At 41.4% G+C, this 19,731-nt stretch overlaps 1 protein-coding gene across 5 annotated transcripts in view; it reads left to right on the plus strand.

Moving 5' to 3' along the window:
* Positions 1 to 19,731, plus strand: part of NKAIN2 (sodium/potassium transporting ATPase interacting 2) — a 762,798-nt gene that overhangs the window by 734,866 nt on the left and 8,201 nt on the right. For all 5 annotated transcript variants that reach the window (XM_006139449.4, XM_014581722.3, XM_075924074.1 and 2 more), the window contains 2 exons: positions 2,314 to 2,374; positions 19,036 to 19,117. In XM_006139449.4, coding sequence (XP_006139511.1) covers positions 2,314 to 2,374; positions 19,036 to 19,117 — 143 coding nt within the window. The remainder of the gene's footprint in view (positions 1 to 2,313; positions 2,375 to 19,035; positions 19,118 to 19,731) is intronic.

Genomic DNA, 19,731 nt, shown 5'->3' on the forward strand with positions numbered 1-19,731 from the left:
TTCTTTAGATGTAAGACTAGCTATTTCTTGGGTCTGAGAGAGCAATACAGACATGGTAATCCATTCCACAGCTTCAACTACAGCACTCATTTCTATGTGGTGGGTGACGGAACATTTAGATATCAACTCTCAAATTCATTGAACTAGATTCTAAACCAAACTGAAGTTTTTTTACTAAAAAGTTTGTTTCTTTGTTTCATTGCCATCCCTCCCCACAAAAAATAAGGCTTCATTCAAAAAGAAATCTTTCCACCAGAATTTTTTATAAAAACAGTTGCCAAAAAACAAAAACATTCAGTTTTAACAAATTTAACAATTTCAGTTTAACAAAAAAATACACATTTTTATGGGACTAAAATTGACTGAAACAATTTTTGCTTTCTTTTCTTTTTTTTTTTTAATGTTTGCAGACGAAAAAAATAATGTACTGACTAGTTCTAATAAAGTCACAGAAAATAAGAGAAATCCACTCACTAAAGGACATGAAGAGCTATCATAGGGTATGTCTACACTACAAAGGAGCCTGCCCGAGGCCGCAAGAGGCGGGTGCCCGCCTGGTCTAGTGTGGCGATCGTGGACCTCATCCAGGTTTGGGGGGAGGCCTCCAATGTCCACAATCTCCGCACTAGGCACAGGAAAGTGGCTGTCTAGGGCAGGATAGCTGCCAGCCTGGCCACCAAAGGCCACATGCGAACCCAGGAGCAGGTTTGCATGAAAATCAAGTTGGTCCAGTGAGTTCCCCGACCCTGAGCCCTGAGCTTAGAACATAAGAACAATGGCCATACTGGGTCAGACCAAAGGTCCATCTAGCCCAGTAGCCTGACTGCCGACAGCGGCCAACACCAGCTACCCTGGAGGGGATGGACCGAAGAAAATGACCAAGCCATTTGTCTTGTGCCATCCCTCTCCACCTTCCACAAACAGAGGCCAGGGACACCATTCCTACCCCCTGGCTAATAGCACTCCATGGACCCAGCCTCCATGAATTTATCTAACTTCTCTTTAAACTCTGTTATAGTTCTAGCCTTCACAGCCTCCTGTGGCAAGGAGTTCCACAGGTTGACTATTTGCTTTGTGAAGAAGAACTTTCTTTTATTAGTTGGAAGCCTGCTACCCGTTCATTTCATTTGGTGTCCTCTAGTCCTTATATTATGGGAACTAATGAAGAACTTTTCTTTATGCACCCTCTCCACACCACTCATGATTTTATAGACCTCTATCATATCCCCCCTCAGTCTCCTCTTTTCTAAGCTGAAAAGTCCCAGTCTTTTTAGCCTCTCTTCATATGGGACCTGTTCCAAACCCCTAATCATTTTAGTTGCCCTTTTCTGAACCCTTTCCAAGGCCAAAACATCTCTTTTGAGGTGAGGAGACCACATCTGTACACAGTACTGAAGATATGGCGTATCATAGTTTGATACCTCCCCTCCTCCTTCTTCCCCTGGCTTCCCCCTTCCAGCTCCCTCCTCCCAGGTTTCCTCCACCCCTCTCCCACCCTCTCTCTTCCCCTGTCCCATCTCCTTTTCCCAGTCTCCCCAGAGGTTAATCCCCCCCCACCCAGTTTTGTTAAATAAAGAGAGTTTCTATTTTTGAACATATGTATCCTTTATTTTTTACATCAGAATGGGGATCTAGGGAGCGGTAAGTGGAAGGAGGTGAGGGAGGAATGGGGTGCGAGCCCCTGATGGAGAGGACTGGGGTGGCTCTGCAGGCTCCTCGGGGTGGAAGCTCTCCTGCAGTATCCCCTGGATCCTGACAGCCCCCTGATTAACCCCGCCCCCCCCCCCCCCCACGATGGCAGCCAGAGGCAAGTGCAGCCGGGCTGATGGCCGAGTGCTGTGATGTGCCGAGTGCGAGTACTCAGGGCACTCCAAGACTGGACTGCTTTGCTGTCCCTCATCGAGGTAGACAAGCAAGCGGGGAACTCTGAGAACTGTCTGTCCGGGGTGGGAGTTGGGTCCCTTTAAGCACAGCCCTCGGCTAGCCTGAGGCAGCAGCTCCATGTAAGTCCTAACCTGATGCCCTGCCAGCACCTGCCAGCCTTAACTTCGGTTCAGGATCCACTCAATGTGGACATGCTAGTTCGAATTAGGAAAACGCTAATTAGTTTTTAAGTCTAGATGCACTAGTTCGAATTAACTAATTCGAATTAAGTTAGTTCGAATTAGTGCTGTAGTGTACCCATAAAGAATAGTCAATATTCATACCCATAAAGAATAGTCAATGCTGCAGCACATAGCCTAGGAAGGTTTTTGTTTTTTAAAGCAATTATTGTGTTTGCATTATAATTAATACTGTTACATTTTGTTTCAGCTGGGAGGGTTCATCTATGCCTGTTATGTTGTGAAATGTATTACCGAAGAAGAAGACAGCTGTAAGTACTAAAGCTTTATTAATACTAGATGAATTCTTTGTAATATCCTTAACTCTGCTGACACTCTCTGACAAAGCGTCACCCTAAATACTTTGTTAGAGGGTTGTCAGGAGCATGCCTTCTTTCCCACATACTTGATATATCAGTAAATATCTAGTAAATCAAGGTAGCAATGAAATGCAACTTCTAAAAAAAGTCTTTAGTATTCCGAAAGCAGGACTTACAACTTTTTTTTTCCTCCGCCACATGTTGTTAAAGCAAAACAAATCAAAACACCCCCAGAATGGGTAAACAATACTTTTTTTTGAAACTGTTATTAACTACTGTGATAATAATTGGCTACCACTGGGGGTACAATCTCTCCTGTGTTGACTGCCAGGGATTATAAAAGCACTTCTGGAAAGAACTGGCTTTAGATCATTGCAGGAACTTCCTTTAAGAGATGTGACACTGTGTTTCTGTTAGTTCCCACTGTTCCAGTGTACAATTAAAAGTATTGGAAATTTTTAAAACATATGTTTAGGTTTCTCTTGCTTACTTGTGTCGATAAAACCTATTGAGCCCAATTCAGTATGAAGAGATATTATGGATCCATGTAATCTTGTTTATTATTTATTTTATCTTTGATTTTTAAAAAAGAGGTATGGCAGTATTTCAGTGCACTTTGGGATTGAAATGTTTCGGAAACAAATATCAGAACCACATGTAACTTTGATAAAATATACATGAATCCTAGAGACTTAGTTTTCCAAAAGAAAGCTTACAGGCTTTTATTTGATTGAGAGCAATGATAAACCTGGTGGGGTTTCCTTTGTATGTTTTCCTGTGCAGAAAATAGCTAGAACACTCTAATCTATTGGTTTTTCAGTGCCACTGTGAGCCATTATGGAGATTTAGCTTTTCAGTAAGTCTCATTTCCAAAGTCCTAGAGAAGAGGTTCATCATAACAGCCTTCTTTTGTTTTAAAGTAGTACAAGTGGAATACTAATAAAAAGGGCTCTGAACATATTCAATGTGAAAGCCTAAATCATGGATGTACTGCCATTTAATGAAATGTCTAGGCATATGGAATTGGTCCTGTTGTCTAATTTGGTGAGTTGAGTAGCAATAGAGCTACAGGGAAATTAGACCACCCCAAAATGGAATAATATTTTAAAACATTCTGCCTTGTCTTCTAAGAGATTATATTCATGTTCAGTTTTCTGTAATGTCATTGGGCCAAATCCAAGTAAAAACTGAGTAAGGACATCGGTACTTGGCTCATTATGTGAAACTCAAATGGTTTCTCCTGTGTTCTGTAAAATGGTATTTCTCTGTCAAATCTTGTACAGCTAATATGCTATTTTTCCATTCATTGTTGTGAGAACTATCTCTAGGAAAAGAGTTCCATGCTTTTCAGAAGATTTTCTTGACAGTGTCTTGCCTGTTTTGGGTTTTTTATAACTTTGCTAATGTACTGTATGCCATTGGCCCCTTTCTCCAGATAGGTATATCAGCTTTAGCCAGTAGATTCTGGCTAAAGAGTCAGATTTTCAGTTCTGGGAGCATCATCATAGTGCAGGGATGGCCCCATGTAAGTAAAGATGGAATGGAGGCTTCTCCATTACCCCTCTATCTGGGACCAGTTTATAAAGCAAAGCTGGAGAAAATGGGAGTGTGTCTGAGCTGCCCATAGACTACAATGATCCCCATCTGTGGTATTGGTCTTTTCTTGCTATTAACTGACAAAGGCGTGGGAGATTAGAGGTGCAGAAGGTGCTACAGCACCCCCAGATTTGGCTAGGGTCCCAGCTGCTGCCCAGAGTCCTGGATACCAACTCCATCGTGTTCCGGCTACCAACCCTGCTGCATGTGAGGTCTGGCAACTGGCCCAGTGGTCTCCGTTTTCAGCCCAGGGTCCTGTCCACCAGGGACTCTGCTGCTGCCTGGAGTCCTAGCAACTCCTCTGCAGACCCCTGGACCATGTTCATTGGCGCAGTGCCTGGGGCGCTGCAGCCACCCTGGTTGTGGCCCGCAGTTGGGGCAATGCGGGATGAAGATGGGATAAGCTGGAAGGATTGCAGCTCAGAATCTCTACCCTAAACATTGTTCCGACACCACTGTTAACTGAGGTCATAAAGCAAAGCTGAGGAAAATTCTCCATTTATACTATGGGGCCAGTCCTAGGTATATGGTCCAGGTTTAGGGTAATACAAAAGTGAGTTTTTCTCTTCCTTTTCATGGCACCCTGATTTGTACCATGCTCTCCTCAGCATTAGGCAAGGATGTGGGACCTCACACATCGACCTGTACTTAGGTTTATTTTTTTTATTTCTGAATTACTGGATGACTGTGTTTTCTAGTCACTCCCCTCCATTTCCCCATACATATATCTTTAACAGACCCGTCAGGCCAGTTAAGTGTCTGCTGTTGCTGTTGTGATTTCACGTCTCCTGGTGTTCATATTCTAAATATAGATTCTGTGTGTAACTTCTTCAAAATACTCTGGGCCAGATCATCTCATGTGCATCAAGCCAGAAAAGGGGATGGTTTCAGGAGAAGACGGTTTTATCCCTAATGTTACTCCCCAGCTATCACTGTAATCCAAGACCCTGGAAAAGCTGCACCTCCAGTTTATGTGAGTGGTTCGGTCTGTTGATCTGAATCACTGCAGATGCACTAGCCATGCTTTTACTCCTCTTATAGCCTGCCCTTGCTCTCCACCCCCATGCTGCAAGAGAGAAACACAGGGAACTCAAGGAGTATAGACCTGACCTCAGTTGTGCTTATTCCCTGATAAATAACGACTTTGGTTCTGCTATATCTGCCAGTTCCTACATGCCTATCAGTAGGAGGAAGGGTTGCATCTTTATATAGAGCTATATCTTCTTCCTGTTGGCTGGCTATTCTTTATTTATTTATATCAGGGGTGGGGTACCTCCGGCCCACGGGCCACATGTGGTTCATTGGGATTAAATGCCAGAAGAGTCATTTAACTCGCAGGTCCCAATGGCCACAGTTTGCCTTTCTTGTAAATGCAGGAATAAGTTTATTAATAAAGATGTTAGTGATACTAAGCAGAGAGAGAAGACACAGAAAATGGTTATGACTAAAACAAAATACAACATACTTTCTAGTGGGTAAGATTGGACAGATTACTATCCTGGTCTCAGGCACTTATTCACCTACACTCAGTTCTCAGCATCCTCAACCCACATGGTAGGGGGATCCACCTTTCACGGATTCCCAGAGTGTTGTCCCTGTTGGTGATGTATAACAAAGGAATCCCCTTTTTCCCCTTACAGTCCAGAAGAATTCCTTGAAAAGTTAGTCCAGAAAGGACCAAAAACCTTCTGCTTGCTCTTTAGGGTGTAGTCCCTGCTTTATCCTGTGGTCAATTTTCTTTCTCGATTGGCTTGATCACTTTGTTTACCTTAGATGCAAATGTATGTCTATTGTATTTTGCTTTCAATCTGCTCAAGTGATTTTCTCTTCTCCTGTTCACTTGATCTAAACAGACAGATAAATCCATGATCCTTTGTCTAGGGCAGGCTTGTTTATCAGCTGCCTTCACAACATATTTTAAGATCACATTTCCAAAACCCATACATAGCTCTTTATATACAAGGTGTACACACATCACACAGTGACATCAATGAACAGAATGTCAGCAGTTTTTATGTGATACCTTACAAAACACTGTTTGTGTGAATATTTTGAGAAGAATTTGTTGGGTGTGCCCTTTGCTGGGTGGCAGAAAAGGCATTTTAGGCTCACAGCAATGTAAAAGCCAAGTGATCAAGCTTATGATGAACACCTCATTTACTTAATCTAGGGCTTTTGGCCTGAAGGTAAGGTCTTTTCAAAGTTTCCCAGGCCTTCAGAGTAATCTCTGTAATCTCAGGATTTTGTTTGACTCCTGCTAAGAGTGTCACAAGCATGAAAGTGGTGCCAGATAAAATTGGAGGAATAATAGAAATATGAACCCTGCAAGGACAGGATATAAAAAAGAACAGTTCTGTTAGAACAATTGTCAGAAGTCACTTAAAATGGGGTCAAGTATTTTTTTTCTAATTTAAAGCAACAGCAACAACAACAAAACCCTATAGCCATTTTTTCAGTTGGGGGGAGGAGGAAATTAGGTGTAGGTGCAAAGTAGAGAATGAGATGGGCATTGTAGCCAAAAAGGAAAAGCTCTGGCTTTTAACTTGCCTAATGTAGGCCATTATAGTGGTTACACCTCTTGTTAATATCATATTCTCTTTTATTTGTGGTAAAATGGGAACAGCAGTTGTGGTGAAGCAAAATGTTAAGAGGGGCTGAGAGCATGGGGAAAAAAAGGAAGGAAGGGAAAGAGGGATGGAGGAAGGCTGGCAACAGGGAGACCGGAGAAGAGCCAGGTGGAAGGAGACCGGGGACAAATAACCAATCAGCAAACAGAAGAGAACACTCAGAGTTCTAATGGTTATAAATACCCATTGTCAACCCCAATGTCTCAGGGCTCTGAAGGTGCCTCGCCCCCTGCCTTGCTAATGCTACACTTGGCTGTGGCTAAATAAGACCCTGTTGTCTCTGGAGCCTGCCGTGCCTCCTGCTCCATGCACTTGAGTGGGGAGGGAGTTCCCTGAAGGTATACATCTGGAAAAAGGGGAGGGCCTGGATCATCCCCAAGTGAGTCTTTCATTGCTCCTCCCCTCTCATGTGCCCTGTTGCTAATGGTAGGGTGAAATAATTGTCATTCTAACTTCATTAGCATTATTAGTGCAGCAATTTTTTTAAAAACCATGAAAATGTTAACAGCTATCATTGCTTGGCAGCATTCAACAGCTGTAAACTTACCAGAGCTTCTCGTTTGTTTTCTGGAATCTTATTAGGGCTACATTTTAGATTGCAAACTATTTTTAATACTTTGAAATGTTCACTGAAAGTGCTTTTGCTCACTAGCAGTTTGGCTCCCTGCTATCTGCTGTTAGCTGCCTTCTGTAAAGAACAGTCAACGTATTTTTGAAAATGTTATTAAATATTCAGATACTTAGTGAAAAAAACCCAGGAATGTCATCAATAAAACAACATCCTCCTGGGATTTTTATACTGCAGGAAATTAAACACAGAACATGGCTACTTAAATGGAATGCCCCCGCACCAACTTTCAACAGACTCAACCTCTCCTGTGCTGGGAGACAGGCAGTAGCAAGGGGGTCAGCTGAGCCCAGAGGTGGGCAGCACTAAGTGGAGAGGAGGTGCAACTGAGATGGCTGGAAAATTGCAAATGTAGTGCAGCCCCACACAGCACCCTCACCAGAATGCCTGTGCAGCCAGAGCTACCAATAAAGGCTGACTTCTCCCTTTGTAATGCACCCTCAAAGAAAGCAGTAGTATAACTATTGCCTGTCCAGAGTGAAAAACAACAAATAGTCTGGTAGCACTTTATAGACTAACAAAACATGTAGATGGTATCATGAGCTTTCGTGGGCACAGCCCACTTCGATACCCTGTACTAGCAGGGGTGAATCTAAAACATGGAAACTGTGCCTACTCACCTTGTGGCTACTCATGTTACTACCTTTTAAGTACTTGGTCCCTCTTTTGTTATTTCAAGGTGAAATACAAGGCAAAAATGACAGATTTCCATGCTGACTATCCATCGAGCCAGGATTCTGGGGATATTTGACATAGAAATAAGTTCTAAGTAATCCTTTTTAATTTCTTCACTCCCTTCTCTGCAAACCTCCTGGTACTTCCTGATTCTCTGAAGATATTCCGAAATGCAGTGTCTCAGATACTACAAATCCATCTGCCACACCAATAAATCAATGTGATTTGTTATGTTAAAGAATGCAGTGCATTGGAATATCAGCCATGAACAGATATGCCATGATGATTTCACATTGTGGGGGAAAGAGATTTTAATTTGGTTAGTTATAAGAGATGTGATCCTCTGGATAATGCACAGGATGGGGAGCCAGGACTTCCATCTTCTATTTTTGGCACTGATGTAGACTTCTTTGTGACCTTGGGAAAGTTATTTAACCTACTCATATTTGTTTCCCATATTTAAATTAGCAGGTAATAATAAAATAAGTGCTTGAGGTGCTATGCAAGATCATAAAAATAGTTTTCCAATCATTATGAAATAGAACATGCCACCATCAACAAAATTACAGACAAGGTAGATATGTGTGAACTGGGAGTTTTGAGGCTATTATGATGCAACTGTGCCTTTTAGAACAGTACTCTCTTCAGTAGGACTGTTTATCTCAGTATTCATATTTGAGTCTATATTTTCTGCCTCTGGGAGCCTTTTATCAGGTCAGAGTAATGTAAAAGCAATCTACCACCTAAAAAATGAAATATCATGAGAAGCCCGACTCTTGCATTATTTTGGCCCCACAAATGGCTCTTTGAGGCATTAAAAAAGCTCTGAAAAACCAGTTACAAATACAGCTATAAACACAAAGATGAGACCACACACACACACATACACACCTCTGTTTTCTCACCTGTTCAACAAATTGTGTGTGTCGTGTATGAGCAAACTAAGACAGAGAGGCTAAAAATATGTTTGAAATTTGCCAGAGTCCTTTGACACAGGTGAACTCCCAAATTTACAGCCTGGCTAGAAGCTTTTCTGAGTACTTGTTTGGTTTAGTGCTCTGACTGCTACATAAAACCAAAGCGGGGGGAGGGCGGATGGTGGAGAGCAATGGGCTGTTTTCTGCTGTCAGGATGCTGATGCAAACACACACAGAATGAAGATTCAGAAATCCCATGGCACTGTCTGACACATTTCATCCTACAACAAGCTGGCTTGGGAAAGCAAACCACCACTATGAGCAATGAGCATGTAGGAAACTTACTGAGAAGTCTATACAGCATCAGCCTTTTGAAAGTAACAATAGCCAATTCCCACTTCATTACTTTCACTTGTGTTCTAACCTTGTAAGTGGCCTCTAATAAAAACAGAAAAGGCTGGCTTATACCATCTCATTCCCCCCAGCAGTGAGACGTAAACACTCTGAATCCCACAAGGTCTGGCCACTTGTTCTAAAATACAAACTGGAAACAACTAGGTAGCAGAATTAACTGCTGGGAGGAGGTATATAAATAGCAGATAGAAAAATTTTAAAAAAAATGTGTTTGACATGTAAATTGAACGAAACTATCCAGGTATTTACAGGACCTACACAGACATTACGCTGCCTTAGCTATGATCAGCTGGCATGTGTTGCAGCAAGAGAAATGAACTGAAAGCTCAGAGGAGGGGCAGTTTATTTAAATAATAACAAGTAATTAGGCTAAAGACAAAATCAGCGATGGCATTTTATAATTACAATTAATTTAAAGGTTAATTTCCTTTGGTGCTAAAATCTTATTTAAAACATTTACCAGGAAAGGAAATTAGGATGTTATTATCAAGATGCATAGAGTGCTTCTGGGAATCCATGCCTATTATTACTAGAAAATTAGGTTAGGTTCAAAGTGGGAATTTCAATTCATTTAATGTATAATAGATGGTGGTCAGGACCTTGAATCAGAAGGGTTGGTTAGGGTAGTCTGTAAGATTTGCATTTTCTTTGTTTTCAGGATTAATTGCAAATGTTTCCAACAAAAGGGCTGGGTTTAAACGTGAACAAGCTTGACATGAAAGGAAAATTGGTTATGGATTGCTGCCTTCATAGCTAATGAAGTTGATGTTAAAGGAATCCCTAAGAGACTGGGATGTGGTATGAAACAAAATATATAAATAAATGAAATCATGCGGGGGGGGGGAGGGGACATGGTTCTGTCTCTGGCTTCAGAGATGTTAATTTCCCTTCTTCCTCTATGTCTTGCCTTCCCCTTCCTCTACATCCCTCACCTCCTCCTGTGGGGATTGTCAAGCTTGAGTTTCAAAAAAAAATATCTAAATAACATAACATTAGTGCTTGAAGGAAGTAACATTTCCATTTTGGTGGCTCATCACGATGGAACACTGTTTAATAAAATCAATGCACCGCAGTAGCCAAGGGGATGTGTCTGCCTTACATTATTGTATTTTTTTCATTCATCATCCATCGCTGAATCTTATTAAATGAAAAGTGTTTTAAAATAAGGATGCTTAAAATATTATATTGATTCCCCTAGTATAGAAAGCCATCTTAGAAGCAAATTGCACTGGAAAAGATGCAGGGAGCATGCAAAGTTAATCTCCTTTCTATAAAGAGAAATGAATTTTACCCCCCAAACCCTTTCAAAAATCTTACACTGCTACTCACAGATGTCATTATACTTGGAGGAAAAACTCAAGACAGGAGATCAAGATAACAATGCCCTGCACAACTTTATCAAGTCCATAACAGAAATGGGGGTATGTCTACACTACCCCGCTAGTTCGAACTAGCGGGGTAATGTATGCATACCGCACTTGCTAATGAAGCCCGGGATTTGAATTTCCCGGGCTTCATTAGCATAAGCGGGGAGCCGCCATTTTTAAATCCCCGCTGCTTCGAACCCCGTGTAGCGCGGCTACACGGGGCTCGAACTAGGTAGTTCGGACTAGGGTGCCTATTCCGAACTACCGGTACACCTCGTTTCACGAGGAGTACCGGTAGTTCGGAATAGGACCCTAGTCCGAACTACCTAGTTCGAGCCCCGTGTAGCCGCGCTACACGGGGTTCGAAGCAGCGGGGATTTAAAAATGGCGGCTCCCCGCTTATGCTAATGAAGCCCGGGAAATTCAAATCCCGGGCTTCATTAGCAAGTGCGGTATGCATACATTACCCTCCTAGTTCGAACTAGGAGGGTAGTGTAGACATACCCTGGGTTAGTAACATAGGAGTTTGTGCCTACTTTCACTGGACTACGTACTGAGAATGCCCATATATGATTAACTTAATGCAATGTACAGTTTGTTACAGTTGCTCCACACAAGTACAGCTGAAAAGCATTGTCACCATTTATCTGGCACTCTTTAAAATAGGTTTGATATGAACAACCAAGCTCCAAAATCCCTTATTTGGGGACCCAAAGCTATAGAGCCAACCTTTCAAGGTGTGTCTGCTCACTTGCACTGTCTGGCATTCTCCTGTTCCATCCAATTTAGTGTTTTCTCCACTGTAGGAGTCAAACTGAACTTTTTATAATGTCCTGGAAATTCCAAGACTCTTTCTGACACGTATATTTGTGCTAAATTTCTCTAGTCTACTAGTATGTCACCTCTCAAAGGTCCTCTTATTTCTTATTACTATTGCCCTTTCCTTTTAAATGTTTGGATAGCTGTTCATTAACCTTGCTTTGTTAGTCTTCACACATTCAGTGCCCAATTCTCCTTTTTGTTCCACTTATTAATTCTTATTATGCTTATTTATTTGTATTATATCATTTCTCATTTGCTACTGAGTTATCAATTCCTGCCTCAGATTGGCCCATGATGCCAGTCTCTGTCTTCCCTGTTTGTGCTTTCTGCCTGCTGCCTCTCACACCTAGAAGGAACTCCCCATAAACATCCACAAAACAAACTCATTATCCTCCTCCTACCCTCCTTAAAACATTTCTCTGCAGAAAGGCCTACAAAAAACTTGACATCTGTTATGCTGTTGATGTGCAGAGAACACAGCCCATCAAGTTGACCACTATTGTTTCTGTGTACTCCCCCATGTGTCTCTATCCATCTGTTGTCTTTTGTCTTATATTTAGATTGTAAGATCTTTGGACAGTGACTTTTTTTTCTATGTATATAAAGCATCCAGCACAATGGGACCGTGGTCAATGACTGCAGCTCCTAGGTGTTACAAATAATGACTGTGGCAGTGTGGCCCCAGTCTGCTTTTTCTTATCACTACCTTAGCCCTAGGAATTAGCTAGCCTATAGCAAATTCTTCCTAAGATCTCCTTTTATCACTGCCTTGGTGATCCTATTTAACCTGCATTACCTCCAGCTGGCACTGGGCAAAACCTGTCGAGACTTTAGCTAATTTAGAAATGTTTTATCTCAAGGACACTTTGGAAATGTTCACATGCACAAAGATTGGAAAGCAAATAGAAACTCTTGGAAGGACCAGGCCTGTCTGAGATATACTTAAAAGGAAAAAATAAAATATATTTTTAAATTATCGTAACTGAAGTGGAGGCATTTAACAGAATGGAGGAAGGACCTTGTTGGCACTACATTTGACAATTTGATTTTGCTAGCCCATGCATTACCGAGACCCAATATCTTATACCAGATGGAGTGGGGGAAGAGCTGGCCAGGGATAAGCAGGGCTCACAGAGGGCCCCAAATTATCTTAAAGAACACATTAAGTGGTATAAGGAGCTGCTGCGAAGCCTGGAAATTCATGAGCAACCAGAAAGGAATGCCAAAGAGAACAGTTTCCACTGGTATGAAAGGGAATGGAATTGCAATGATGAGAGCCCATCAAAACCAAAGCAGATAAATCTGGATAGAGTGTTTCCCTTTGCTAATCCTTCAGTCTTTGGCTGTAATGTCTCAATGGTAATGGCACAGCTTCACAAACTGGCACATGTGCTCTTTGTTGCTGCCACTTTTCTACTGTTCTCGTCTGTGGATCTTAATTGTTATGTCCACAGGACAAAGACCTCTGGCATTTGTTTATCATTGTAAACAAACTTTATTGAGAATTTGTATTAGAACAAACATCAGTCTATCTGCTGAACAGTGTGCAACAGCCATGCTCACAGTTTACAAAAGGTATGGCTAGGTAGGTTTGTCAGAGAGGGAGTATTGTGCCGTCACAAAACAGCTTGGCAGGAAGCCAGACAGTGGTAATAGCCTACAAGATCATAAAGCTCTTCCTACTTGTTTAAAGATTTTCTTTATTTTTTTACAGCAGACATCTGGTGTTCTGATTTAATTTCTAATTTAATAAAATTGTCCCTAATTTCAGTGCATTAAGTGTTTCTAAATTGTGTCAAGGTTTGTTAAAATCAGCATTTTTGCACCGCTCTTAACTATATCCAGTATTCTATTCTATTTTATTCTATTCTAGACAGATTCTTATACCCCCAGCATCACCATGTATCTGTTCTGTCTACTCTGTTCAGAACGTCTACTCTGTTCAGAAGATTGATGCTGCTGCAGTCGATCTTCTGGGCTTTGATTTAGCGGGTGTAGTATAGACCCGCTAGAATGAACTGAAAAGGAGTACCATCAGCCCCGGTACTCCTACTCCTCACAAGAAGCAAGGGAAGCCGATGGGAGTGTTTACTCCCATCGACCTCATGCTGTGTGGACAGGGATTTAAGATACGTTAACTCTAGGTACATAATTTACATAGCTGGAGTTGCGTACCTTACCAACCAGAGAGCCTTGCAGTAGAGCATTGAGTAACATGACTTTGATGTTTGTAATGTGGAGTTCATTCTCTCATAGTTTCTCTGCAAGGGGAATTGTGTGTACAGTGGAAATATTTTGTGTAATGATCATGCACATGATAAAGTGTATGGCTATTTCCCAAACTTCCTTTATAGATAAGGCCTCTCTTCCTCTCAAGAGTCCATAGCCTTTCATATTTAATTTGCACTGATTTTTATGTCCCTACTAAATTTTGATGAGTGCCAAAATGTCAGTGTTATTTCTATAGGTGAGTGTCCTAACTGCTTGTTAGACATCTTGGCTCAGATCCAAACTGGTAGAAAATACCATAGCTCTGCTGAAGCCATGTGTATTATTTTCTGGAGGAGGATGGCCAGTCACCTGATTTCTTTTTCTTTTAATATTCTTCCTTTTTTTTCTGCATGAGCATCATTTTGCTACATTATGCCACATTCTTTCCTGCCTACTTATCTATCTATTTCTTTGTTCCTCACTGCTGGTCTTGGTAGTGACGCCTCGCTCTTTGATATGAATGAGGCCTCTTCTGTTCAGGTCCATTTGCATATCAGCAAATTTCCAGCAACTGAAGCTGAATACCAACTTTAGACTTACAATCCCATCCTGCAGGCTGAGATGTGTTCAAAGCTTCCATTGACTTCAGTGGGAGTTTTGACTATGTGCAAGGGCTGCAAGATCAGGTCCTGGGTGGGCGTATTAATAGAAAATAGGCCCATTATTTTGAACTATAACCTATTTTAATTACATGACTTCCACAGTTATGTCCTAGAAAGAGTTGGTGATAGTTTTGTAAACTTGACTTCCTGACCAAGAGGAGGTTAGTATCAGTGAGTCAAGAAATAAATTCAGACTCACAAAATGAAAGTGATATTTTCATTGTTAAATGTTTAGAAATAAATTATAGCAGCACTTCCAGAGTTCAAGCAAGCCTCCCAGTATGTTTCATCTGTTGAGATGGTATGTAAGCAGGATTGTGTGTGTGTGTTTATGAAGGCAAAGCATGATTAAAGGCCTGAGTTTTGTAATGATGATATACAAGATTAAAGTAAAATATAGTAGGCAAAAAATGTGTTTGATGGGTAAGGTTAGGAATTGAAACATCTGTAATGATTCAACTAATGAGGCTTATTTTATTCATCTCATGTTACTGCTGCCAGGAATGTATCAGTGGTATGACACTTTTAGTGACCTTTTAGGCACAGCCAGGATAAAATGCCCAGTAAAAAGGGCAGCATTTTGCATACTTTGAGAAACTCACTCAAAATCCATAGGGAGCTTTTAGCACAGTCTAGGCACCACGGGCTTGGCAGCACTGAAATGCTGCCACAATGAAGGTGCTGCAAAGAAATTATAGACATTCTCTGCAGCAGAGTTCATATTGCATTAACCCCTGCACACACTTCCCAGTTCACTTGCAGGTACGTGAGGAGCCATTGTAGGCTTTAACAAGGTCACAGTCATATTCTCTCCCCTACCTCATACTCTCTCCTCTACCGTCATCTGGATATACAAGTGGGGAGTCTCTAATGTCTGCTTAAAACAGAGCTCGCTCTACAGGCCCATCTTGTTTATGTCACTTGGTATTCTGGCCTGCTTATACACTGAGTTTCCTTTGTGCAAGAGAGCAAAAGACAGGGACACACTGCCATGCAGAAATAATAAGCACACTTTTTTTTTACTGACCCCATACAAATTCCTTTTATTGCTGGGAATTTGTTTCTGAATGTTTTGCTTTAGCTTTCTGGAAAAGGACCTAGAAACTCCCTTTGGGATATTTCTTCTTGTGTCTTCAAAACAAAGCTTTCCTGCCTGTGACATTAGAGTAATTTTGTCATTACTTACAAGGTAAAATTTTATGTAACAACATGCCTCTGAAAGCACTCACACACTATACAGAGGGACAAGTCCCCCAGCTGACTTAAATTGGCATTGTTCTGTTGAAGCTTGCGGAGCTATGCTGATTTATACCAGTGGATGATCTAGCCCAGACTGCTTGTTTTCTGAATTCTTTGTTCAGAAGGTCAAGGCTGAAAAAGAGAGCATTTATATCAAAGGCAATTCACTACAAGATGTATCGGCAAAGACCTGAGTCACCCATATCTGTGTTGAATAAGAGTTCAACCATCTCCTAAAATCTCAATCCTGTGTTCATTACTTATGTCTCTTCCTATGATAATAACTATGATGTCACAAACATAGGCGGCATGTTGTATGGGCCTGTGGTACCAGCGCTCTACCAATATTCAGAGCACTAGGGCCAGATCCACCAATGTTCGAGGCCAAGCCACTCCCCAGCCCTTGCCTATCGCCCCCACACAGCTTCCTCAGAGCATCCCTGAGAAGAATTGTGAATGTAGTATGTCTTTGTTTTGAAAGGGATTTGAGTGTTGGCTAGGGGGGTATATAATTGCTTGGTTTTGTTTTTTAATTACATACTATTATGTGTTTATGTTAGAGAAGGAAAAGTGAAGAACTTTGCCTTGTTCTTAAAGTGGAAGATGGCGAGGTTTGAAATAATCCTTAGTTCTTGGGCCAAGCACCAAGCAAGTTCGGTCTCTTGTAAAGATGAGCTTTACCCTTATGGATGAAAGCACCATTGTGCCAGAGGAAAAAAGTTGTTGACAAAGGCCTTCAGCCTAGAGCTTTTGGTGATCTTTTAGATATGCTGGCCCAGACCATTGGGCACCTTGAAGATAAGTCTCAAGACCTTGAACTTGACCCAATATTCTATGGGAAGCCAGAGTAGAGAGTAAAGGACAGACCTGATGTGTTCACAGTAGGCTGTGTTGCTAAGGAGATGTACTGCAGTATTCTGTACTAATTGGAGTTTTCTAAGAGCTGGTGGCCTCATGCCCAGATCTTGTGTGGATAAAGGGAAGGGTATGGCCCTACGAACACAGTAGTTCAGAGTTTTTGGAAAGTAGATATGTGTATGTGTAAGTATGATTATATGTTAATGTTTATCTTAGAGCAAAAGCTCTTCATAATAATGTGTTGTGAAATGCCGTATGTAATCTGTCCACTGTGAAAGCTCTCAAATAAAGATTTGTGAATTATAAAAGGAATAACACGTGAACTCTAATTTTATTGTTGCAGTCATATAATTAGAGAGTAGTATGTTACTTTCTGGTGCATGCAGATACCTTCAGAATCACAGTTTGCTTAGGGGAATCTCAGTATTTAAGGTAAACAGAGTTCCAAATCTGAACTTGGCAGGTTTGGCTTCTCTTTTGATAAGTAAAGTCAAAGTGGTATACACTAGAGCAGGGGTAAGCAAATACCAGTCTGTGGGCCAGATCTGGTCCACCAGAGTTAGCTGCCTGTGCAATAAAATGGCAGTGGTTTGCCAGGGTTAGGCCCTAGTGCGCCACCACCACTATACTTACCTGTGCTTCCACAGATGAGGGTGATTGCAGTTTCTGTTGATGATGGATAACTGTTCCTGGCCAAGGGGAGCTGTGGGAAAAGGTGTCCTGATCCATGCCACTTCCCACAGCTCCCAGTGGCCAGGAATGGTGTTCTGCAGCCATGGGGAGCTGCAATTACCAGTGTCTGTGAAGGTACCGGTAAATATAGTACGGGCGGCACACCAGAGGTTAATCCTGGCAAACCACTGCCATTTAATGCCCATCCCTGCACTCAAGCTAGGTGAAATTTTTTAGCTGAAACTTATTTTGCTGAAAAAATGCAGATTTGGGTCAAATCATTTCATGTATGCATATATATTTTGGTAATTGATTTAATTAAAACAAAAAAATGGAAACATCCAAATGGGTCATCTAAATGTCAAATCTCTCTTAATTTTCAGGCAAGATACACAATAGAATTTAGGGTACATTAACAAAATGACAATGATGGGAGATGCTCCCTTTTTACCTATCAGAGGGGTGGCCGTGTTAGTCTGGATCTGCAAAAGCGACAAGGAGTCCTGTAGCACCTTTTAGACTAACACATGTATTGGAGCATAAGCTTTCGTGGGCAAAGACCCACTTCGTCAGATGCATGCACGTCTTCGTCTTTGCCCACGAAAGCTTATGCTCCAATACATCTGTTAGTCTAAAAGGTGCTACAGGACTTCTTGTCCCTTTTTACCTAATAGCTCAATAGTTGAGGCACTCACCTAAGATGTGGAAAATGCAGATTCTAATTCCTGCTCTTGAGCAGGTTCTAAACACCAGACTATAGGCTACTCGAGGGTAGGTATCTCTCAGTCTCTCCTATAGAAGTAGATCCAATTATTCATGCCTCTCTAGCGTACAATGTGTAGGTTAGAAGATTGCATGAAGATAGCATCCAAATGTATATGTGGGTTACAGTTATGTGAGACACAAAGACCTCATATTACATATAAAAGAAAGTATTTGAGTATGGAAAACTGGAAGTCTCAGAACTGAATGTGACTGTCTATCAGGAGTGGGCAATAAAAAACAGGGGCTAACCCTGGCAGGCCACCACCATTATGTATACCTACATTTCTGCAGGTGTTGGACAATTGCAGCTCTCATTGGCCATGGATCACCGTTTGTGGCCAATGCAAGTGGGGGGAAGCAGCATCCCAGTCTTCGCCGCTTCCTGCCGCTCGCATTGGCCATGAACAGCAATTTGCAGCCATAAAGAGTTTTGATTGTCTGATATCTGCAGTGGCGCAGGTAAACATAGAGGTGGGGGCCTGCCAGGGATTAACCTTGCAGACAGGATCTGGCTCCCGGGCTGGAATTTGCCCACCTTTGCTGCATATGATTTTATAAAATAAATAAACATAGATAGCCAGTGTTTGAGTTAAAAACTAACCCCCACTCACAGACCTCCATTATATTTGGAGTATCTTTAGAACTGTGAAGTGCCCTCTCCAATGCTCGGATAAATTGTTCTCAGCCTCTCTCTCTCTGCATTTCAACCCAAATGTCAAAGCAGGGAATCAGAGAAACTTCTGTCTCTCAAACAGAATAGGATCAATATCCTTTCTCCTCTAGACCATTGAACCACAGTATGTCAGTGAGCTTGACACAGTAATCACAGTCAGTAGCATTGCATCCATACCAACAAATAAATGATTTACATCATTTGTCGTATCAAAATAAAATGTAATTTTATATTCCAATCATGTGGTCTGCTTGAGAAAAGAGTGATGTATAATTCTCAATAGTGTAAAAGGATTTTATAAATCCCTCATTGTCTCTGAAGACACTACCTCTCTTCTCCCATTCACCTGCCACCTACCCTATGTACAATTAATCACTCTAATTTTAGTAGATAGATTATTAGGAGGTCTGTCCAATGCAATCAGTGTGATAGTGCCTATTATTTTTGAAAAGATGTTTCTAATGGAAGCAATTTCCCCCTCTTTCAGTTGACTTCATAGGTGGATTTGACTCTTACGGCTATCAAGGCCCACAGAAGACATCTCATTTACAGCTACAGCCCATGTATATGTAAGTACTTCACTTCTGAGATACTCTATGGGGTGCCATACAGATATTAAAGGATTATTAAACTGAAAGATTACATGACTTAAAAATTCAGGGGAGGCAGAAGTCTTTCTTGACAGACTGAATTCAAGTTGTGCACTTAACCACTAGCATTATCCTTCTCTTGCAATATAATGATTTCTTGTGGTGGGATACAATATATCACATTTATTTTAATAAGTCTGATGTGTCCGGATAGTCAAACTGAGACTTGGTCTAAACTTCAGACCTAATTGGTACCTGCCAGCAATGCGATTATACTGATCAAACTCCTACTATAGACCGTGCTATGTCAACAGGAGGGCTTCTCCCCTCCAAATAGCTACTGCCTCTCAGGGAGGTGGATTAACTACACCAATGGGAGAATCTCTCACATTGGCAAAGGTAATATCTTCACCCAGTGCTAGAATGGGGCAGTTGCACTGATGCAGTGCTGTATGTAGACTAGTCCTCAGTAAAATCTGACTGAGGATTTGGCCCAGTGATTTTATCAGAGGTTTGGAAACATGTTATGTAAGAAACACAGTTACTTTATTTTTTCTTATTAAACATCTATTCTTTTCAGGTGTTCCACTACT

The sequence above is a fragment of the Pelodiscus sinensis genome, chromosome 3, assembly GCF_049634645.1.
Source record: "Pelodiscus sinensis isolate JC-2024 chromosome 3, ASM4963464v1, whole genome shotgun sequence".
NCBI classification, from domain to species: Eukaryota; Metazoa; Chordata; order Testudines; family Trionychidae; genus Pelodiscus; species Pelodiscus sinensis.